The following is a 24,502-nucleotide window of genomic DNA, read 5'->3' as shown; positions in this document are numbered from 1 at the left end:
GTATATTTTGTAACTTTGTAACATAGTGTATTATTTATTTTACTTTTGCTAATTACTGTCTCCCTGTCTTGGAGCAACAGTGACCATATAATTTCCGCTTGGATTAATAAAGGATTCTGATTCTCATGTTGCATTTCCAACATGGTAGGTCATGTGGGGTGCTGCAGTGGTTAAACTAACTAGATCATGCAGTGCCTCACAGCTTGCCGCCCTTGGGGCTTCGTATCCATAAACCAGTCAGTGTACCCACGCTGAGCTTTGTCCACAGCTGGAAGGGCCTACACTGGTTCCACTGGTCTTCTTCCATTGCTCCTTGTATATTTGTTACTGTTTATAGGGGGGACAGATGGCACCAGGATGCATTATGGAGAGCCGGTAGAGGCGCTGAGCATCATTCTCCTAGGAAGCCTTTGTGTCTGGCAATCACATGAATATTTTTCTGATATGTACCGCCTACTAAAACATTGTTAAAGATTATGCATCCTTTCATCCTGGCAATAGTATTCGGTGGATTCTTTCATCAGGATACTGGAAACACTATTCGGGAATAGTTTCAACGTGTCTGTCTTGGTCTCCACATACCCAAGATCTCAATTCGGCTTAACATCTGTGGGAAGAACAGAGGCCCCAACTCCATACGTAACAAGACCTTCTGGAATCTCCAATTACTCACAGGTCCTATTGTCACAGGTTGGCCAATTAAAAGTTTTGTCAAAGGATTAGCCATTTCTTTAATTGTCTTAATCTCATTACAGCATTATAATCTAATGTAATCTATTGATGCACTATTCATGTATCGGATTCAAACTACTGCAGCTATAATTTTGCTGTAATGAAATGTTTACAACTTCTTGGTTATAGCAACCAACTGTAGAAAAACCAGGCCACCCAGGCGGTTCTCCCGTCTCCTTATCTCACCCTGACTGACTAACAGTGCCTCTCTGTTTGGGACTGGAGCACGGGCGAGCGCCTTCATTCCACCTGTGCTCCCGTTTGGCTGCATCTGACTCCTGTTCCTTCCTGCCAGCTGCTGGCGTCCAGAGCCAGACGACCAGCAGCTTTTTCCTCTTTGGCTGTCCCCTTAGCCCCACTCCACAAGAAGAGCTGGAACTCTCCCGCTAAATCCACAGAGACCCAATTACAGGGACTGCAGGAGAAATGACGAGGAGATGCAAAGTTACTCTGCTTTAATTGAGAATGTGTTTAACATTCTCCTCAGGCCACCGTGGCTTACGTCTCTGATGAAACACAGAGCCCTGCAGTGGGACTTTAAAACATATATCTGTTTGTGACAAAGGCAAAGCAGACTCTGATCTGTGGGCTTAAGATATTTTTGGGGGGGTGGGTGTGTGTGTGTGTGGGGGGGGGGGGGGGGGGGGGGATTTAGGAGGTCGCACTTCCAGTAGAAAATAGGAAAGGAAACGAGGAGGTCTCTTAAAAGTGTTGGCGCTGATTTGTGATCAGGACGCAACACTTTAATGTGGGGCGTACATCAGAAGAGAGTTACTTCACTTGCAGCTGCTGGTTTTAATAGAGCCACATGTTAATTAGCATTGTAGCTAATCCCATATTAAAGAGACCCAAACTGTCAGGTCACATTATAAACAATCGGTCCTAATGTTCGTGCATGTGACATTTGGAGCTGCTATCTCTTCTAGCAAAATGTTCCCTAGGTACTAATTGGCCTACTTTACGCTGTCTTTCTTTGAATTGCCACTTTCTTTATCATTTAGGATATTAGCCTTGACAAGCATCATCTCATATACCATAGGCTCACTAAAACTGGAGATGAGGTGCATCTTTTTTTCCTTCTTTTTTTTTTGCAGAGGTACAGCAAAAATGGGAATAAATGTTTTATGCTAGCACGTAATACTGCGAGATCTACCTTCATGGGATATTAAATACAATTTGAAAGAAGAATAAAAAGTTCAAACACTTAGCCAGCAGCAAAGTAAGTGTAACTTTTCACCGCTTGCATTATTTAAGATAGGCTCCATCATTTTATCAATCTATCGATCTCGCACCAGAAAGATGAAAATGGAAAAATAATGAGGCCGATGAATGCTGTGTAAAGAACATCAATGTGCAAAATTTAATTATCTGTGCTGGAAAGAGCAGAGAAAATGTGTCGGCTGTTTTCTAAAACAAAAAGAAAGTGAAAAAAGGAGCAGTTAATATTTTTCCCTCTCTGCATATTTTAATTACCAGATCAATCATAACTTCGTACTGCAGCACTGCAGAGAAAAGAAAATTGCAAGTCTAAATGAAAAACAATAGATTTGCTTTAAAGTCTTCACTCTTTTGAAGTCTAAATTAAAATTTCAGGTACCTTTACAAGAGCCTTCTTCAGAAAGTTATGATATTTAATTAGCGTGTTTAGATTTTGCTGAAATTAAACTTCACAGCCGAGCATCATGTGAAATGAAGACTGGTATTCCCAGGCTTCAGGTGTGGGGGTGGGGATGGTGGGGATGGTGAGGGGGGAGGCCACTGCAGATGAACAGTGGGAATTAAATCACTTCGGCACGTGAGGCCTGTGTATCCTCTGACAGAAGCTCATGTTCTTCTGACTTGTGCTGACACCGGCCTGATCCGGTGCCGGGTCTCTGTGTTCAGTGGAGGGGAGAAACAACTTTACTCCGACTGTGTCTGTGCAGCTCCGATTCTGCGCCTGAAATCAGAGAGTCGTGCCGTAGAATCGACGGAGCAGCTCTCCCGTTCCGCCTTTTTCCTCTTCACACGAGCTTTTCCTGGTTGTGCGAGCACTGATGTTTATTTCTCCTGGCACGTCCTCGCCGGCACTGAGCCACCGATTTCACACATTTTTATTGGCTAATTTGACTGTGCTCTTGCCAGCAGCTGAGAGTGAGCCAGGACTCAGAGAATCTCAGAGACAGTGCTGCTGCTGTGGTTCGTCCTGCTGCTGCTGCTGTCTGACTTAGGGTGCCTGGAGGGAGCAGATGAGGAAACAGAGGCGTTCACCTGCCTCGTAACCAGTAGCTGACCATGTTAAGACCGAGGCGAGCTCAGTCTTAGAAACTGCCTCTTGGATTAGTTACTGTGTGCTGCTGGTGAGTGTCCAGTCAGGGATGTGATTGCCTGTCTGTTAAGGTGACAGGGGTTTAGAGGAGGGGATGTACACCCAGTCAGACATCCAATAGGAGCGCTGCAGCCGGCACTATGCGTGCGTCCATCCTCAAACATGGCTAACATTTGCACAGCAGCGGCAGTCAGGCGTGATGTCTCTGGGCTCTGAGGTTTGTGCTGTCAGGACGGTAGAAATTAAACCTGGCACTGCAGAGCAGAATGTGCTGAAACTCATCAATTCCACATGGCTAGAGAGCCAAGTGCCTATTTATAACAACCCCCCCCCAATCTTCTCTTCTTTACCTGGTGTGCATCCCTGACTCTAAACACGCATCCATAATGATGAATACACCCAACTGGGACGCTCCGACAGGGCATCAGTCAGGACAGGAAAACAAACACGCCAACACACACACACACGCCATCAGATCACAGCACAGCAGAGGAGGGATAAGACTGACACTGGGAAGGCTGATGGAAAGGTTGAGGCGTCTCAGCATAAAAACACCCGGCAGAATCACAACAATCAGTCACCACACAGGAAACAAACAAGGGCAGTCAGATATATTAAACTTCTACAAAAGGCCCAATATGGAGCTGAAAGATGGTGCAGCGCTGGGAAACGCTGCCACCCAACTACTGGGTTTGTTTATGTTGTCATTTACTGAATTAATGATATTTCATTTTAAAAAGGTACTGTCTGAGCTTCTGCCAAGCTGACGGATGGTAAATTCTTAAGCTATCAATTTGGCCAGAAAAAAAAAAAGTGCTCACCTCTGCAGACAGAAAACATACGTAGCAAGCATATTTAAAAAGAAAACACAACCTGTGTTTTCTGTTTGGATCTGTGAGATAATGATTTCTATTTTTGTCCTTCTCGTGGAAGGCTTTTTCTGTTATAGCCCTCAGTTTTATTTTATGAGAACAAACTGGTTTGGTACAAAACTGGCAGTGTTCACCAATTCTATATTTACTTGTAGCTAGCAACAAATCCCGACCTATACGAGTCACCTAGAAAAAGTAATTTGTCCATATCAAGCATTAACCTCCAGTTCTGGGAAATGAAGCGCTTGTCAAAACTGCAGTTCCTCTAGTGGCCACTTGAGGCTATCTTTAAGGAAGCTGCGGCTCTCTTCCACAGCATGTCTTTTATCCTGTTTTCCTTCTCTCACCCCAACCTGCCGCAGCAGATGGCCCCGCCCCTCCCTGAGCCTGGTTCTGCCTGAGGTTTCTTCCTGTTAAAAGGGAGTTTTTCCTTCCCACTGTCACCAAAGTGCTTGCCATAGGGGGTCATATGATTGTTGGGTTTATCTCTGTATGTATTATTGTAGGGTCTACCTTACAATATAAAGAGGCGACTGTTGTTGTGATTTGGCGCTATATAAATAAAATTGAATTAAATGGAATTGAATAAACTTCCATGTTAAAATGACAATTACAATAAACATTTTTGGTCTTTATAACTAATGTACTTGATAGCAGGTAGATTTTTATTATTTTCATTCATTTAAATCCTTCATAAGCCTTACAATTTTACATTGCACATTAACAGCATGCCCTCTTTGAGTGAAAAGTGAATGCTGACACAGCTGAATGTCTTTTTGTACCAACAAACCACCCAGGAAGTGCATGCTTTTGGGTGAGGGTAATTCTACTTTTATCTGTTTTTTTAGGCTTCAAAAGCCAAAGTTCACAAACCTGTGGGTGGCATCGTCCTGGCTTTATATTAAATTTATCTGTAAATATACCAACTTAAAATTCACTTGCTGATTACAATATTTTCACATTTATTATTCTGTATTTTGTCAGTTGTGCCCACAGTACCTGGCAGAAGTTACACAGGTCACTTTAAAGTTATTCCCAACAAGGATGTTGGTATAGTGCAAAAGGCTGAGCAGGTTAACCAGAGGCCCAGGTTCAAATTCACCCAGAGGCCATTTACTACATGTCTTGCACTGAATACGTTTAGAATGTAAAGTGATGTGTCAACTTAAACTAGACTATCTCTAAGAAATATCAGTATCTTCAGAAAAAGGCTATTTATTCACTGCTCATGTACAGGACTTGGCATTAGACGAAATGAAGTTGCATTGTTACAGCAGGATACAGAGCATTTGATCCAACATCCACATATAAGCTTGTTCATCTCTGATTAATCGTGATCGATAAAAGTAAACTTTAAAGTAATAGAAACTGAAACAGTGAGTGAATCGAGGTGCATTACGTTTGACTCAAAGCAGCTTTTCTGCACTGATGTGGAGAACATGCAAGGCCATTCACCCTCAGGAGATGCAAAGGACGTAGAAGACTCAAGGAAGGTATTATCTAATGTCCAATTACACTCCCACGCCCCCTCACATCCCTCTCCCTCTTGGCTCTCCCTTCTCTCTCCTAACTTCCTTACTCTCACCTTCATTCCCTCTCCTTAGCATGAAAAGGACACAAGCGATAAACTGGGAGCAGAAAGCCGGTGGTTTACATGGCCCCGGAGCCCATTATGTTCCCCACAATAGGCTGGAGGCCGGTGCGTGCTATGAATAGGTAATGGCCTGGAGATCCTGGGCCTGGCCTGCTGCTCAATGAGCCTAAGACAGCCGAGCAGGAGACAGGCATTAGAGATACCTCGTCGGCCCAGTATGGAGCAGCCTGGTCATAGCCGGGGGGGGAAGCATGGGAGGATGGGCGAGTGGGAGTGAGTAGGAGGGTGTCGTAAATGCCCCTTACATAAGGTAGGGCATGAATAATAACACAAAGGGAATATTCAGAGGTACCTGGGAGGCACAGATCTGGTTCACTGGCACAGAAATATGAGCCTATAATGTACAAAGAAATCCACACTAGCTTGCTTTTAAAACTGTACGTAGTCTACTAGCAGCTTTTTATCAGACTGTATGACTCTGCTGCTCACTCATTCCGACACCACCTTCCCAAGTTAGCCATCCACTCATGCAATCTGTACCTAATAACCGCAAGGTTTAGCCCATGATGAAGATCTGTCTTCATTGAGCTGGAAAAGCTGTAGCGTCGCCGAGCATTTTTCCTAACGGCGCAGTCCCTCATCTATGAAAGTGCCATAGAGCCCCTCAGACAATTAGGCAGGGAAAAGCTTTATGACCGTTAGACTCACTCAGCGAGCGGCACTCTCACTGCCAGCACCGCCAGGAGCGCTGGCTCGTGCAGAAAGGTAATTACGGAGCCTCTCATAATGACACAGAGGAAGCTTGCGTCATAACACCCACAGCCTTTTATCATAGCGCTGTAATTAATTATCATCCTTTACTCTTTGATTCATTCCACTATTCATAACATATTCATACATTCAAGAGAAATTATCATTTCCTTCAGGAATTAATCAAAAAGGAGGAAAAACTGGTCGGCTCTCGATGGATGATCAAAGATGGTGGACGTCTACCTCGCCGCGTGGAGTACGGGAGGGCAGCTCAGGGCGAGGCATTATGGGCAAAGGTTTCCACTCAGCTCTTATACTCGTGGACAAATTATCTGCAAGAAGCCTTAAACGAGGATGAAAATACAGTTGCAGAAGCTTTTAATGACAAAAACAAAAAAGCACTAAAGCAGATATGACAATCCAAACAACTGTTTTGTCTTTTTTATTGCACATTTCTGGTGCCGCTCTCCAGCATGAAAGGTCATATTACCAGCACAGTCCACCTTTCCAGACAAGACACAGCAGCCATTTTGAGATGTCTTAATTCATTTGAAAAAGACCTCCAAAGCTCACACAGAAAAACAAGCAACCACAACAACAACAACAATATACATGAAAACATTGTCTTCCCTCACATCATCACTTTTAGCACCTCAGGGGAAGAAATGGCACAGTTAGACTCATAAACAGGTGTCCACCGGCCCCCAGCTCACACTGCTTTAATAGCTGTTTGATGTTTTTGATGTCTAGTCAGCTCGATCGTACCTTACTGCTTGATAATGAGGGCCAATAATGATTCCTGAGCTTGAGGGGTTAATGGCATGTAACCGGCAGAGCTGCTAATTACACGTTACAAACTATTTATCAGAATCTCCATCTGCGCAAGCACCACAACTCTCATTGTGCACGCTAAATTACTCTACGGATTATCATTGTAAAGCAAGTTTCAGTAATTAGGGACCCATACTGCTGTTTTCTTTTTCCGAGATCGCCGAACGACATCAAGAGGAGAGGAGAGAAAAATAGAATGAGTGCTTAATTTGGGCCTGATATTCAGATTGTCCGGATGTGAGGAGGAATCTGCCTCTCTCCTGCAAACATACCAGGAATCACGGTTCGTCCTGAGGGGAGTTTATACTCTAAAGTGAGAGGGAGGTGTAAATTGCACTGAGAAGCCTGCGAAGTCTCGGTGAGAGTCGGCAAAGTCTGTTTTTCCTGTATGTTCAGATGGCAGCGAGAGCTCTGAGAGAGAGAGCTGTGTGAACAGCGCGGTCCAACGGGCCCGGCTCTCCAGCGATCGGTTATTTGAGAAATAACTGTCATATCCCTCAGCCCCAAAGGTGTGCCTGAGACCATGGAGACGTGTACCATCTCCTCTTCTTCGCCGTAAATTTTTATTAAAATTACCTTCTTAATAAGACAGTGTTCATTATAAAACCAAAAACGCCGGTCTCCCAGGGCCCTGTGGATTAATAAGGACAGCGGTGTATTTTAAGCCGTAAACTCAGCTCCTCACTGTCCTTAATCTCCTTCCTACTTCACAAGGCCAAATTAACACCTCTCCTCAGCTCTGACGGGACCTCATTAGCAAACTTCCAGGGAAAGAAAAGAGGAGAGCAGAACGAAAGGAGAAAAAAAAAAGAGAGAGGAGAAGAAGGAGGGAAGCGACCAATGACAGCCACCAGCTCTGGGATTAACCCTTTCTCCTCCTCCAGCTCTGCGGAAAAACTAGGTCGGCAACGTGTTTCTAATCAGTCGCCTGGTTAGTGATAATTAGAAGGCGAGATTGGACGGGAGAAGAGAGGGAAAGTGGGTGGGGAACATTGAAATGAAAAAAGAAAAGAAAGGGAACCTGTCATGTCGCAAACACTTCAAAGGAGCCGACTTCTCCTTTAGAAGTGGCATGATGAGGGTCCAAATACCAAGAGGCACTCCTCTGGGCCTCCGAACTGCAATGAGGGAGGGGAAGAAAAGGGGGGCAGGGACCCAGTTTTTTTTCCTCCTCGCAAGTATGCATCCTCACACACGCACACGCAGAACACGCCGGGACTTTTCTACTGTTCACCACCTGTACAGTGCACCTGCAGGGGAGCTTCGGTCTATCCCAAACCACACAGCCAAATAAGCACATCCAACTCCAACCTTCCCTTCCACTGTCTCCCCCTGCAGCAGCAGCAGGTCGAGGTCCCACGGCTTACACTGAGGTCGAGCAGACTACCGCTGGGTAAAGTTCACAAGCCTCTGCAAGCTGTTTGACATTACCAATAAGGTCAAAGTGTATCAGAAAAACACCAGAGGATTAGATTATTATGGTGTGCTTAGTTGCCTGCTGCACCCTGCGATCAAAAAATAGCTTTTTTGCTTTGCAAGCTGGCTTACTTATAAATGTGCAGAACACGAGCCTGTGGTAGTTACACAAGAGAGACCAAGAGGTACCCAGAGAGGCCTGCAGCTAACATGAAAAAAAAGAAAAAAATCATTGCTCATTATCAGCCATCTATTTTATCTACTATGAAACATCTCGAGACTCCCAGTTGTCAGACATCAATGGTGCTTAAATTAATCCTTTGGGTTCCTGTTTGCACAATAAAGATATGGAAGGGTGCTTCTGATATTTGTGGAACTTTACAGTCGGAGTAATTGAATTAGCACAGAAATCAACCACAGGGTGCTGAATGTGATAGCTCCTGCCAGAAAACACGCTTACTTGGGCATAGTCAATTATAAAGCATTAAAAAGAAGCTGCCAATAATCGCTTCCAAGAGATCTGAACAATCCATGCCGAGTGTTCTAATGTTTACCGATGATGAGGCTTTCAGGTTAGCGCTGAGCGGGAGTTTAGAAGGGGGAGAACGAGACTGGAAACATATTTGTGGTATCATTTCCATAAGCCTCTGCTTCGTGGACCATAATGCAGCTCACAAATGTGATTTATGACCTTGGTTTAATGGCTAGAGCAGAGTCTTGGTAGGTATCAGATGACTTTTTCAATATGGCGACGTCAGAGGGGGCACGCTGAATGCACCATCACAACAGGAAATGAGGGCTTGTCTCAGCCAAGAAAATATGAGAAGCCAGATATCTGATCATCTAATGGCAGATAGATGCTACTTCACTTTGACAGAAAAGGCATCAGTCAATAAGCACCAGATGAGCAGTAACATGAAAAGCACGCCATGGATTCCTTGCCCTATCAATCAAGTGTTTCTTTCCAGGAGCACAGTGGTCTGCTTTGGTCAGTGTGCTAAGCAAGAGTGTCTCCTTTCAGTAGATTATAATGTTATGCAGACAAAGCCTCAGACATCGTCGATAAAAGCGCTGAATCTGCTAAATCTGCTGCTGAATCAGTGATCCGTAGCATGCAAAAGTCGTGCGACTCACCTGGGCTTGGAAACTCTTGAGAACAGGTGCCACCATCTCCCGGACTTCCTGTGTACAGACAAAAAAAATTGTCTCAGCACTTTGTCGTTTTTGCACACACTCCACCTGTCTACCAGTCCCAGTGCGGCACAAACATAAGAAAGAGCACGTTAATGGATTCTCACCACAGCTTCCCTCACATTGCACGTGTGCTGCCGGTGAGTTACGTCGTAATGGGGTGTGAGTATTAGTGGTTAAACCTGAAGAGTTTGAGTGGGCATGTTTCAAAAGTGGGGCTTTCCACTAGCTAGAGATCCAGACGTGTGCGAGCTCTCGCAGCCTCAGGTAAGGGGATTGTGCTGCCAGTGGTGACAGCCTGATCCTGTCTTAAACGCCTGTATTATACTGACAAGATTACAGCAGCGCACTACAGGCTGAGATAGGCAGGCAGCATAGCAAATAGTTTGAAGGTTAATTTATAAAATATAAAAATATTCCCTTTGAATTCAGCCTACATGTCAATAGTTGATCATTTCAAAGGAAGATGATGAAAAAGGACTAAATCATATCTGTATCTCTCTTAGGTTTTGCTTTTCATGTACTCGGTTCAATCTACCTTAATTGCCATTTTGCTTTACAAAAGCAAGGTGCATCGAGGTCTCAGCACATTTTTAATGTAAAGCAGAAGAACATGAAAATAAGTGATGTCTATATAGCTTCTTAGTAGGTATTAAAAATAGCCCAGAACATAAATAATGACACATGAAATTCTACATGTTGTTAAAATCGTATTGTGATGTATTAAGTGTAATGGTTAGGATAGTTTGACATCCGCCCCTTTTAGTAGAATTTAGTAGCGTCTGAAAGTATGATTAGTCAGGATGTGACAAAAAAATGCTCTCTTTCACTTTTTCTACTCTTGGTCCTGCATGATGTCAATGCGAGGGGATATCCCTGTTGTAGTCACCTGAGCCATACACCTCTGGATGTAAGAATTCAAGCCCCACCCACCTGATGTTCAAACCTCTTGTAGTCAGAAGAAAGTTTTCTTAAAGGGAGGGGAAAAACGGCTCGCTTCAGACAGAAGATAAGACGAGCTCAATAAAGATTATATTTTAACTGTGAATTATGCAAAGCTATTCAGGTCCAAGAACATAAATATGGAACTAGAAAATAATAATAGATTGGATTTATATAGCGCTTTTCAAGGCACCCAAAGCGCTTTACAATACCACTATTCATTCACTCTCACATTCACACACTGGTGGAGGCAAGCTACAGTTGTAGCCACAGCTGCCCTGGGGCAGACTGACAGAAGCGAGGGTGCCATATCGCGCCATCGGCCCCTCCGGCCAACACCAGTAGGCAAGTAGGGTAAAGTGTCTTGCCCAGGGACACAACGACCATGACAGAGAGCCCAGGGATCGAACCGGCGACCTTCCGGTTACAGATGCGATTCCCAACCCCCTGAGCCACGGTCGCCCTTGTGAGCATAACGGGTCCTGGTTAAATAAGATATTTTTAGTACCCCTAAATAATGACAAGACAAGAACTGATTGTAAACAGAAGAAATATTATAGCTTATGTTCGCTTCAAATGACATTCACATTCCAGTACTTACACTGAAAGATGCATTGCTTGTGTTTAATAGTTTCTCTCCGTGGTGCTAACCACAAAGAGATCTCATATCTGACTACACTGTAGTTAATGCAATGAAATTTCATTAAGGAAAGCTATTCAGGACTGGTTCCAGATTGTCCAGTTCATCAGAATCATATGGCTCCAAGTGCATCACTCCTTTTTACCAGTGCCAACATGTTTCTTTTGACAGCTACATATTGAAAAATAATCAACATTAGCTTTTAATAAGTGGGGCACACCTCAAATACTTATTTCTCCTTTAGTTTCTACACTGTGTTCAAAACTCTAACATAATAAAAACTGTTTTGTTGTGGCTCAGCTAAGAAGAATCAATAACAGTATCGGTATCAAGTCTTATCAATATCTATCGCCAGTCCTCATTCTACGGCAGCCCTGAGAGGTCAAATGCATTGCAACTTAAGAAAACGTCAGCATATAGAAAAGCTACCAAAAAAAAACTACACACAAAAAACACAACGGAAAGAGAAAAGATAAAATGCAACTCAAGCGTTTCTGTGGAGACGATAACGTGACAAGCTGCGAAAGTGACAAGCTAACAATAAACGACTAATAGCAAACACGTAGCTACAGTATTACATGAACCATGTGACCTTACCTTTTTCTCCCTCACGGCACTGATTAATCCTTCTTTTAAGCGTATCTCAGCGGCGCAACCCTTCACATGTTTTAGTTTCTGTCACTTCTGCAGCTGTTTTGTCACCTTAATGCCTCCTCCCCCCCAAAAAAACATCTGTTGTGCTTTGACTCTCAGGGCCACCGTATCATTCGCTTTAAAGTCTTAATTAAGGAATCTCATCATTGGCAAACAACAACTTCAACATTTAAATTTGACTTTGGCTTAAGGTAGAATTTTTTTGTTTGTCCCTCAACAAGAAAATCTAAGAATTACAGATGAACTATTAATTAAGAAATAAAATAAAGAGGGGAAAATAGTGCTGGTGGCAAGACAGCAGAAGGAAGGAAGTAGCAAGAGGCTATATGAAAAGATCAATGCAGAGTCAGTGGTCCACACCGCTTCAGCTGAAGACAAACAGTGGATGTAAAGAAACACAAAGCTATGAGATTACATGTGAGATTATGGCTAAGAAGCTAAAAGGGCCTGCTTCATCACTGTAGCAAACTTTAGGGATGCTACTTGTATGTTAGCCTAGCTTTGGAGTAAAATACACAATTTATCTGAGCATCTGTTTAGACTTTTTTTTTTTTTTTTAGCATGAGCACATTTCACGTTTGTGTACAGCATGTGTGTAAACATATGTTGAGAAATAGCTTGGGTAATGTGTATATGTAATAATATTCTAATTAGCCATGTGCTTGGTTATGGTAATTAGCCATGTGGAGCTTTGTTTTAAGAGACTGCAAAACATGCTATTCTAGTGAAAGCTGTTAGAAGAGAGTTCAGAAAAAGAATGAACTGAAGATACATCAGACTAACGGAGTTCACTTGTTGTTAAAGGAAAGTAGCTGCTTTGATAGCTCAGTGTATATCACAACTTGTGTCTGGTTCTGTATTGTAACATACAACCAGAGACAAAGTAGTGAACCCTAACAGGCGGGATGGTGCAGAGGGGGATGCGTCCTAATCAGCATTCATCACATTGTTTAGTCAGAATCCCTTTCCTTAATGGGTTTGGAGAGACACCTGTTCCTGATCCATCTCATAAACCTGGAGATATATCAACATCCACTGCCAACTCTGACACCAAGATAACTTTTTCATAAAGTGGTGCTTTAGCTTTGGAGTTGAAAGCAACCAGCACAGTCGTGCTTACCTTTTTTTTGCAAATGAGCCCCCTCAACCCTCATCGCACCAAGCCAGAGGCTAATACTGCAAGGCCTCAGCATTTAAATATTAACTGATCTACTGGAAAGGGGAAGGGAGGAGGCTAACCCTGATTTCTCGCAAGTGCTGCGCACTGTTAACATACAGTATGCTAATGCAGGCTTTACAAGAGAAATAATTCCCTGTTCAAAAAGGTATGTGCGGGGGCTTGAGCAGCTGCAGTGATGCAGACAGTCAGTACCTGCTGAGGTGAAGATGAGCAAAATGGCACATAGTTGAAATAATGTAGGGGGGTCATATGTGTGTATGTGTGAGACAGTGTAAGGGGTGGGGGGGTGCCAGACTCACCTCAGGGACATTTCTCTTGAACTCTCTGCTCAGCTCTACCAGGTGCTTGTGGGAATGTTCACTCTCCTCTTGTCGACCCGCCAGTTCAGACGCTGCAGAGTTTAGCTCCCTCTACAAAACACACAAAAGACAGACAAACGGTGAGACGGGGGGAGAGAGAAACAGAGCGAGACAGAGAGAGAGAGACGGCACTTTAGGGAGCCGGCCAAAGCTCATCCAGTAAAGCTTAAGAGTGTACATAAATAAAAATACACTGCTGAATATTAACAATGTAATCCTTCATGATCTCACAGCAGTAATACTTACAGCTAGCCCTGGCCCATAAATAATTAAGCCAAAATAAATCCAATGCCTACAGTAGCAGAAGGCCTTTTAGATAATCAGTATTTGAAATAATCAATACGCTTGCAACAGCTATAGAGCGCCAGTGAGCGAATGGGGTGAGAGGGTGAGAGAGAGAGCAAGGGAGGGAGGGGGTCACATGTTAAGGCCCAATAACCTGACAAACACCCTTATAAACAAATGGAGCTTCCTTCTGAAATGAGTGGCTGTTTTTTAAGCCCGGCCGAGACCTGATTCAAACACACGAGCGCCTCACATGCTGTAGTAATTACCACAGGTCAGATCTATTTTCAGCCTCTTTTCCATCTCTCTCCCCCATCGCCCGCACCAATCTTTATATTGATCCCGCTCAGATTTTCAATACGCGACAGCAGCCTCCATAGCTTTAAACCACATTACCCTTTTGCTACAACAACGGGCCCCAATTGCTATTCCATTAATGTCACATCGGTTGCTTACATATCTGTAGTCATAGCAAAACGAGAGCTCCGCCCTGCCGACATGTCTGATCCGCTATGCATAGCTGCCTGTGCAGCAGGCCCCTTCATCAGAACCTTGCATTCACCGTGGACTCAGCTGCACCACATGCCATCCGCAAATCCAATATTATTGATCAGTCATCCAATTCCCGGCTCTTTCAGCAAACAGAAAAAAAAGGGAGAAAGCAGATTCGAACTCTGCTTTCCTACACCGAGCAGTGAAACAGACAGCAGTGTATTCCTCTTAGTTTGGACTGTGATTATCAGTAATTGACGAGGCTCTTCTTCTCTTGTAACTGCTGGGTTACAATATAAAAACTGGAGTAGGGGATTCAATTACCACTACGAATTTATATATGACGGAAATTAAATTGACTGTGTTTTAATTAATCTGCAGTCTTACTTAAAGGCAATTTAATAAATCATAACACGACAAGGAGGAGAGGGAAAAAAGTCAGATAATGGAAGGATGAAGCTTCCAACCAGCCGTGGCCTCGTGGGATGGTGACAGCCTGTCGGTTGGAGAAGCGGTCTGTTAATTGAAGGGCTGCTGGTTCAAGTCCCTGGACTGGCGAGTCAAAAAGGGGCTAAAGTAGGAATGTGCACTGTCTTAAGCGAGATGCTATACACTGAGACTCTAACGCCACAACTTTACCAATTTGTCTACAAGAAAGGTACCTGACTGATGCTATCGCCTCTGCAGTAAAAGTTTGTTGCGACAGCATGCAAGCCTTGAGGACATTTACAACCTTGGCGCTGTATTGGCCAAGGTCCATGCTCCTGAGATGTGACGAGCAGCGTCCAATGTCAAAGCTACAGCTTTAATGCCCATCAATCCACCCCAGGTTCCTCTACAGGAGGTTATATTAAACTTATCCCACTAACTCTTTCTTCTCCAACCGTCTTAGCCTATAAAATGTTCCACAGAAGTCCATTTAAATGTTAGGTATGGCATTATTGTATGTCACAAAACTATAACAGCATTTTATTCTTTCTGACTTCCTGACTCTTTCATTGGCGTTCAGCCTCAATGCAACACACTGAATCTTTAAATTTGTTCAATCAAAACAACACTTTCAGTCATTAAAAGGTTAAAAACCATACAACTAAGGATGTACTGATCCATCACTCCAATATCACTATCAGCCCATTTATCAGCCCAGTTGACATATGCAATGAAAGCAGTGAGAGCCAAGCTGAGGTCTAAAACTTTCAATTTAACTTTTTTGAGTGCCCTAACATGTAAAAAAAATCAGATTTAATTCATGCAGCTTTGTTTATTTTCTATAGATCTTAAACTTGAACTGTCGAACTGTGTCCAGTTGTTGAATTATAGTAATTTTATAACAACACACATGGATAGTCATGTGTAACATGTTTGCAAAGGATTTAATTTCTGACAAAAACTTCACTTTCCAAGAAATCGGTGATCGATCACTGAACACAGAGCGTCATCGCCACAGGCTAAAGACGGAAAAGTCACAAGCATCACTACAAGGGGGCAAATGTTCCTGACTGGCCAGGTTGCGCCTCCAGGCATGTGCTGCTGTGCTAAGCTGCAGTTTTCCGCTCATAGCCAAGAGGTTTGCTGGATGAAGATTTTTAGCAAAAAAAGAAGTTAACAAATATTGGAAAGTCTGGTTCTTATCGACTGCATCATTTCTTGGTTGTTTTTGTGGCAGCAGCCAATCTCTGTTAGCGTCTTTGCTCATTTTTCCCCATATGCATCGCATATTGAGATTGATGTTTATCATTTGTGTCACTTTAGCAAAAGCTAAATATAAAAAAAAAGAAAAACATTTTTTAAATGTATTTGCTATCCTGGACATAAAGTAAAAGCACTGGTATAGACAATCGACCAAGTTATTTTAAACATTGGCATTAGCATCAGCCCAGAGCTTCACTACAGGTGATGCCATAAATATATAAACAAATATAAAATTATATTTTTTCACTGTTCACAAAGCCTTAGATGAGACTGCTCTCCTGTGGTATATATGCAACATATAAACCAGTGGCCAACTGAACAGATTAGGTGCACGCAAATAAAGAAATAAGACGAGCTAGAAGATACATAGTGCAATACAGTAAGTCAGATTAATCAAGTGTAGTTTTGTCTTTTAAGGAAGACTGCTAACAATACGAATAATAGACATTACCACCCATTTTATTCTGGGTCAGTTGTTTTCATAGCTCACTGCAGTTATTTTCTATGTGTGTCTGGGTCTGTGTGAAATTGCTTTGCATTAATACAAAAAGAAACTAAAGAAAAACGTAAACTGCAGCAATGCAATGTGTAGTTTTCAAGTAATGACAGGTCAAGTTGAAGTCAATCATGCCTAAAAGGCTGCGTGCCTTGTATTTATACCAAAGACCAATGTAACATGTTTGAACATCTACCCTTGTCAAAACGTCCCAATATTTATGATACGTTTGGTGAGAAGGAAATGTGTCTTTCCTTGTAAATCGTGCTGTCACAGAAGGAAAAAAAAAAGAAAGAAAAAGGGCATGGCTGTACAGGATAAGGCGACAGGACTTTATAAATTCCTGTTAGTCCTCACAGTCCATCTGGGATGAGCCTTCCTGGAGATTAGAGAGTCGGCTTTCAGAAGCCGGCCAACCTCCACTAGATTCAAATGGCCCTAGACTGGCTAATCTTGCCAAGAGAAAATTCCTCAAGAAGTGACTTTGAGTGGATTTTATAAGTACTTAAGATATAACAGTGTGGTTTTTCTGAGTCTGCCCGTGCGTCAGTGGCTTCGCCGTAAAGCTGGGCTCACTTTTATTGCAGCTCAGCTGATGAGAATGGTGGATACTCATGCAGTATGCAAGTCAAACAGTGCAGTCATTATGGCACGGTTATTTTGAAAGCATCCCCACAGTTTCTAGACCATTACGAGGGAGGGGAGCCTGGGCAACAGCCCATCAAATGAAACCTACTGCCTGTCTTTCTGGAAAGAAGTGAGGCAGAACAGACGGTTTGCTACTTTGGTTGTCTTGTTCAGACTGATGATGGGAGAAACTCACAATATAGTGTTGCTGAAATAGCAATGCTATCTCCGGAGACAAAAGATACTGAGGAAGACTTTTCCTCTGCTTTCTAATCAGATGTGATCCGTTTCAACCTACAACCAGGGGACCTTCAAGATCCCTGATAAAATTCACTTATCTCCCTTCATTATGTTGGGCTTCATCCTTCACAGGATCAATTGCATGAACATGTAGATTTCTTCGTCTTAAAAAAAGAGGAAGAAAAGGCAAGTTGCAACAAGCTGTGCAAAGAGGAGTTTCTCAGTAATCATTTGACAGGTTTTAAAAAGGGCGATTGGGACCAAATTTTCAGTGTGTGGCAGTCAGGTCAATACAGAGCTCCTGTCATTAAGCCTCTGCCAGTCAAACATCCAGCCATAATTGATGAGTTTCCCCTGGGAGGGCGGAGCTGTCACTGGGACCAGAGGAGGCAGGAAAGAGGGATTTTGAGAATGGAACCAGTCCTGGTGTGCTCCCATCGATACGTGAGAAGAAGGCAATCTTGGTGACTCGAAAACAAAGACCAAGAAAGAAGGAGCTTAGTGGTTTTAACAGGCTAGATCTGCACCCTATTGGCAGCCTGTAAACGGACTAGCGGCTCAATGACCAGCTAAACACAAGGGAAGGAAAAAATAGCTGTGAAACCATGACTCATATATCCTTTGGCTTACAAAAGCAGACTGTGGCCTTCTGACACTGACCAAAGACGGACCCCATAGTGGAGCCATCAGATGATATGATAAAGCAGCTGTTTATATTACATTAAGAGGTCTGAGGTTTATGCAAAGCGTGTTGCAGCGAAGGCTACAGGCACAGATCCTTTCAGATTCCATAGGGTGAGAGAAGCAGGCAAGAAACTGGAGGTTAGAGGTGGCAAGAAATCTGACACACAAAAAAAGACAAAGCGAGTATGTTATGTTTCTTTAAATGATGATTCTAGGCAAAGGGAAGTTGGATAAAAGCTAATTAACACAATTGTTCTTGACAAAAAAAAAAAAAGTGGAGCAAAATGATGTGCTGTAGCAATCTGTGCAAGCAGGAATGTTTTAGGTAAAATCCAGGACTCGCTAATGTGTTATGTTGGAGTAGATTTGACATTGATTCATTAAACCTAGCTCATCTTGATTACATCTGTGGTGGTAAGCTATTTTCTGGCCTTTCACAAAGACAAGCCGTGGTGGAAAATGTTGACAACTGTGCAAAAAAAAGAAAACTAGCAAGGTACTGCATTGAGGTAGACTGAGTCAAAATCACTATTGTGTGCAGTGGGCTTGGACAGCACAAATTAAATAGGGAAAAAATAGGAAGGAGGAGGAGAGAGGGGAAAATGCAGATGGGGGTATTATTTTTCTTTTTGTATCCCATCTAATTGCAATCATAGGCAGATGTCTGAAAGTGTGACAGCATCAGCAGAATTGCTGCTGAGAGCACAGAATCTTTGTCTAAAAATAATCAGACATTCTGTGTGCTGCTGTTTGTTATAATGGTAATCGATGCTGGAGGCTTTGAATTCCATCAATTTATAGATCCACTCTGTTCTGCCTGGTGACTGTACTGCCTCACAACCCCCACCGCATACGCACACTGACACAACAACACACACTCTTTGCACGCAAGGTCTTGCACAAAAGAGCGATTTGGCACACATGTGTGCGCACAGACACATGTGCGCTGACATCTGCACACGGGGGGCTGCAGCGAACGAGGCAGAGCGGGGACCAGTATGTGATTAAGATAAGTGTAGTTTCCTTTCATACTTTCCTTATCGCTTCTCATTCTCTGTGAGGCACAAGATTGTCCATAGCAGCCTCAGATTAGCCCCGCATCTGAGACGCCACATTCGAGAGGGCAGACTGATCAATAAATCAAATCACTACAATCAATGGCCCCAATCACTGCAGTCTAGTCTGGCCTCAACATTATGATTGGCAAACGCTCCCAGCCGCTAACGGCGGAGGGAGTGGTTTGGCTGAAGGGGTTAGAGGAGCTCGGGGAGAGGTGCACGTTGGCGCCTGTCCATATGAAAGATCCAAAATGAACTCTTATCTGGCCTCCTTGAGCTGAGCGTCAGTTAAGGGCACAAACAGACAGCGTGTGTCTATGTGGGTGCTAGACCGCCCAGACAAACCCAGCAGGGAGGAGCTTCTGACCTCCGCGACCCCACACTTGGAATGTGAGCTGAGCATGCAGCTTCTGACAGGGATGCTGTGGGGGGGCGGGATGCTATCACCTGGCATCCCCCTCCATCTGTTTATTCCCCGAACTGATGCTTCGTTAGTTTTGCTCTACATCATTTCATGTCACCATCACACTGCGGTTCAACCAAACTACCCAATACCCACTATTACCCAATATTTCCCAGTTCGTTTAAACAACTGTGAGTGCCACATGGGGTTGAGCTTAACCCAAGATAAAGATTTAGAAAAAGTTACAAAGTATACGGTCTACCCACAAAAATATTATCTAAACATGGTTATGAAGAGGTCTGCACTGAAAATCTGCCAAACACTGACTGCCAACGGCTAATTAAAGAGAAATAAGGCGCAAATAAGCAGCTTCCACACACAGCTATTTGCATACACATCTGTTAGGTAAGGTAACACAGACTTGCCTCAACTTTATATTCAATTCAATTCAATTTAGTGACAAATCACAACAACAGATAAATACCCAACAATAATACAGACAAAACCCCAACAATCAAACGACCTGCTATGAGCAAGCACCTGGCGACAGTGGGAAGGAAAAACTCCTTTTTAATAGGAAGAACCCTCCAACACAATCAGGCTCAGGGAGGGGCAGCTATGTGCCGTGACGGGTTAGCAGTTAGCAGAGGAAGACAGGACAAACATGAATGTCTGTGGGCAATAAATCTGTTAAAGTATCATCTGTAAAGACAATTTCCTTGTTTTCATGGGGAAAAAGGCAGAATGAATGACCACAAAAAAATAAAGACGAGAGAGAATAAACCATCAGCTATCAGCCAAATCATAATTTTTGTATCTGCCCAGAAAATCACAATCCATGCGTACTTCAGTCAGAGAGCTCATATTTGAATTTACTGATTCATTAAAGCAACAGAATATAGCGAGAGTTCAGCTCTGAAATCATCTCTTCCCAAAAATATGACACACGTAGAATCTGGGACATGATAAGTAATTATCCCTCAGAGCCCACAGGTGAATGTTGGGGTAGTGGAGGGGCAGCGATGCAGGACAGCAGCAGGCCTGACATGTCTGAGGAGGCGATAGGAAATTCTGCAGCTTAAACAGACTTCGAATGATATGAAGACATGATGCCTTCCTTTCCTTTTCCCTTGCCATTGCCTTATTACATTTGTGGGAGTAGAGTAATCACAGGATTGGAGGTTTGATCCCATGCTCATTGCGCACGTCATATAAAAACGTACAAGCTGCAGCCGAAAAATGCTGCAGCAGTCATGCAGGAACTGTGTATAATAAGCATGTGTGCTCCGAGTGTCCAATAAGTCTCCTTTCACCTCCTCTGATACATTTTATGTCTCCTTGTGAGGTCCTGACACCGAGGTTGGGAACCCTAGCTCCGTCCACTGTGTAGCAGCAATGCTGACTGCATTGTGCATAAACAGGTAAAGGTGTATAGTGTACAGACTGTGTGTGAGGACTTACCGGCGAATGCGGAGGGAAAATAAATAAATGTTTTTTAAAAATCACGTTTCATTTTGACACCTCGCTCAACTCTGGACTGGAAAGTCTGATAAATCATCCAAAATAATTAATCCCCAGTCAGTCAGGATGTCTTCAAACAGCATGCTAAATCTTACAAAAGGAAGGAGAAGCGCATGAGCGTTACAACCATCAGCAAAAGGTGTGACTGGTGTTGTCAGCCATTATTCGTCATACCCTGCTTCATTTAGAGAGTTTTTGGCGCCTGATGCGCCAGAGCACAGCCTACTTGTCAACACTTCTCTCTCTTTAAATCCAACATGCACGCTTGGACACACATGTACACACAAATGCGCTTTTCCCCCTCTTTTTTTTCACACTAATGCACTGGTAATTCATCTTAGTATGACCAGGGAGGCCCTAATTCCATTTATTGTAAAGTCTTATTCAAAAATAGTATCAAGAGGTATCATGAAAACATCTTATTACAGCTCTTTCAAACAATCCTGTATCCACTCTGAAACCAATGAATAACTTTAAATGCCCTCCAATTAGAAACTTCAAATTACAATCCATGACTGAGCGCTCCAAACGAAGGCCAATTACAACACCTTATATATCATCATTAAGGCCGAGCATTGTTCTGCTCCTTTCAAACTCTGTGGTTACAATCAGGGTGTCTATTGTCATTGTGTTGTACATGCAGGGTGACTAATTACACAGTCCTATGATTCATTAGCAGACTAGTGGGTTGAAACCTGAGCGAAGACACGATAACCTCAGTCGGCCAAAATGATCGGCTCAAATGGAGATGTGAATATGAAAGAGCAACGGGGAGGTGTTACAATAGTTGAGAATTAGAAAAAAGAGAGAGCCCGGTGCTTCAAACACAATAACCGTCCAAAATAAGTTGGGGGTTTTTTTCTTTTCTGGGGTATGCGTGAAAAATTAGGCGAGCGGCAACAGTGTCGCACTTGAATAAAATTGGGGACAGGTTTTGCTTTCTGGTTTCTAATAACTTTCAAAGTGGAAACAGAGGAGCGTGCTGCGGGGGACTCGTTCCTGTGAAGCTTCACCATTGAGGTCAGTTTGCACGAGAGTAGGAAGGCTCCGCAGACGCAGCCATCGCTGCCGTGGCCCACTTTCACCTGAAACGACGAGCTGCAGCGATGCAGCACAGCTAACCTGCGATTGTTTATTCTCTCTTAAGAAATGTCAATCTGTTCGCTCTCAGGTGTGCTGCTCTTCCTCTTGTTTTTGTTGTTTTCTCTACCCCCCACCACCCCATCCTCTACGTTTTCCCTTGTCGATTGCGGTGAGATCAAAGCGAAGCCGCTGGAAGAATCTGAATATTTCAGGTGTGGAGAGAGGGCTGCGTTTCACACCACCTGTGTAGCGCCGAGAGACGGGTCCCTCCTCTCGCTCAGACTCAGTTAGTGGGGCCCCTGGGGCCCGGCGACATAAACCGGGGCCACCTGTCTGAGAGAGAGGGAACACTCCCTTTACCCTCCCTCTCGGCATCACACTTTCATTTTACAGCATTTGAACCAAAAATAAATGAATCTAAATAGAGCGGTGAGAGTGGGAATAAAACCGGAGCTGACAACAAGCAGCCGAGAGCTTTGAGCTCCGTCACAAAAGGCTCGGGGAACTGGCAGGCGAGTTCTGTTGTCACAAAATGGGAGCAGCCACTTGAAAGGCCAGTTTATACTTCAGTCGCTTTAAAATTTGCCCTGTTGTGCAACAGAAGGTAGCGCTCGTATATTAAATGATAAGCTCGGTCAGGAGATTGTTTCCTGCCTTAATACGGCGCACAGCGTCGAGCAGGTCTGTGGGATGATTCTCATCACATCGTCAGGGCCACCACATCTGACCCAAAGCAAATAAAAAGCATCCCTGATGCCTGCACCAGCTTTGCCAGTTTGATGTAGCCTCTCTCCTCGGAGGGCCGTGCGCCTCGCCACGTGTGCAAGTGCAAGTGCAAGCGCTCGCCAACGTGCGCGTGTTGTGCGGACATGTGCTCAGGGGGGCGTGGAGGAGGTTCCACGCTGCCGGTTTCCAGCCATGTCTCTCAAAAGGGCCGTAAAGTCTTTACAGCAAATTCCTTACATTCATCTGTGTCAGAGCGCTCGGCACACATTAGGCGTTTACACGGGAGGAAACACAATCTATTTGATGCTACACTGCCCACACGTCCAGAGCCCTCCTCCTCACGCTGGAGATTCACAGTGTTTAACTTCCATTTCATATTCTGAACAGGCAGGCAGACAGGCAGGCGAGTGCGGGGAATGGACTCCATCTTGCTGTAAATCAGCGTTTAAACAGCCGACTAAATGTAATCTGGAATGAGTCAACAAGAGGGCCCGCTCAAGATATTTGTTTTTATTTATTCTGGAATGTGCAATTGATTTTTGTTGTTCTCCCTAATGATGTATGCAAACGGTGCACTGAAAAAAGTCACACTTCTTTTTCTTTTTTTTGCCCCCCTCCGCCGCCGCCTGATGCTGCTTCCCATCTTTTAATATCAGGGATACTTATGAGAACAAGTGGAGGTTAATCTAGGGAGCGGGTCATAGCCAAGCGGCTCTTTGTAAATGTCAGCTGGGAGATCCGGGCCTCTCTTATTACCACACTAAACCAACACGGCTGATGGCTCCAAGACGGATGTGTGGCTCGGAGGTGTCTTCCCCCTCCGCCCCTGCTTCTCGCCACCATCACGGACCAAACCCATCCCAGAAAACCTTATTAATCAATCGATTTATCGCCATAAATCAGGCCAGGCTTTGATTGTATCAGCAAGTCCATGCGATCAATCAATTAGTCGGGACCTAGCAGCCCAATTTGCCTAAAGAAAGATGAATGCTCCCCCGCATCATCCATTTGGCTGTCCGTTTACCCATCAAACACGGCTGCTGTTGACTCCCAGGCCCAACGTGCATCCTTTTATTGATTTCTGCAGATTAAACTTGCAAAAGAATCAAAGGACACTTAACTGACTGGGAATTATTCTGCCTTCATTTGTAGTGAAGTATGTTCTCTGCCGTCTTTTGATGGCGTCGCCTCGTATCATCAAAAACAAGTGTAAACATTAAATTCCAGCAGGCACAGCTCTTTTGAGCAGACCAAAGTGACAGCTACAGAGGATAATGCTCATAAGTAACTGGGGGGAAAAAATAAAATAAATGGGGCACAATGGGACAAATCATGGATTATTAGTAGTCAGCCCTACCCAGGTTTATATGGCAAGGCAAGGGGGAGTGGGGGGAGCTGAGCTAGGAAACAGCTGGGTGAACAAACAGTGGAAAACATATGTGTAATGACATATTTGTTTCATATTTTATCCCAACTGTGAATTCCAATCCACATTGTGACACCAGCTGCCTCGGTCCAGTGCCTCCCATCTGCAACTCTGTGTCAAGACGTCTCCCAGGACGAGCTGCGAAACTTCGGGGACGACAAAAAACCGACAGGAGCAAGTAGAGCACGACAGAGTGGGCTCCCGGAGCCTCGGTGTGCTTCTCCCCGAGCGGCAGGTTGGAATGCGGCAGACTGCGGCGCTGCCATGGAGAGGAAAGAACGCCCGGGGCTCCCCAGAGAG

General features: G+C 43.9%; 1 protein-coding gene across 2 annotated transcripts in view; it reads right to left on the bottom strand.

Annotated features, from left to right (window-relative positions):
* Positions 1 to 24,502, bottom strand: part of cux2b (cut-like homeobox 2b) — a 97,938-nt gene that overhangs the window by 48,087 nt on the left and 25,349 nt on the right. For both annotated transcript variants that reach the window (XM_085474569.1, XM_085474570.1), the window contains exons 2-3: positions 13,410 to 13,520; positions 9,638 to 9,685 (exon numbers count right to left, since the gene is read on the bottom strand). In XM_085474569.1, the coding sequence (XP_085330695.1) occupies positions 9,638 to 9,685; positions 13,410 to 13,520 (159 nt within the window). The remainder of the gene's footprint in view (positions 1 to 9,637; positions 9,686 to 13,409; positions 13,521 to 24,502) is intronic.

Source organism: Copadichromis virginalis, linkage group LG12, assembly GCF_057382275.1.
Source record: "Copadichromis virginalis isolate Kocher_CV1m ecotype Utaka linkage group LG12, C_Virginalis_male_GT1.1, whole genome shotgun sequence".
In the NCBI taxonomy this organism is placed as follows: Eukaryota; Metazoa; Chordata; class Actinopteri; order Cichliformes; family Cichlidae; genus Copadichromis; species Copadichromis virginalis.
Note: the sequence above shows the minus strand (reverse complement) of the source record. Positions and strands in the feature narration are given on the sequence as shown.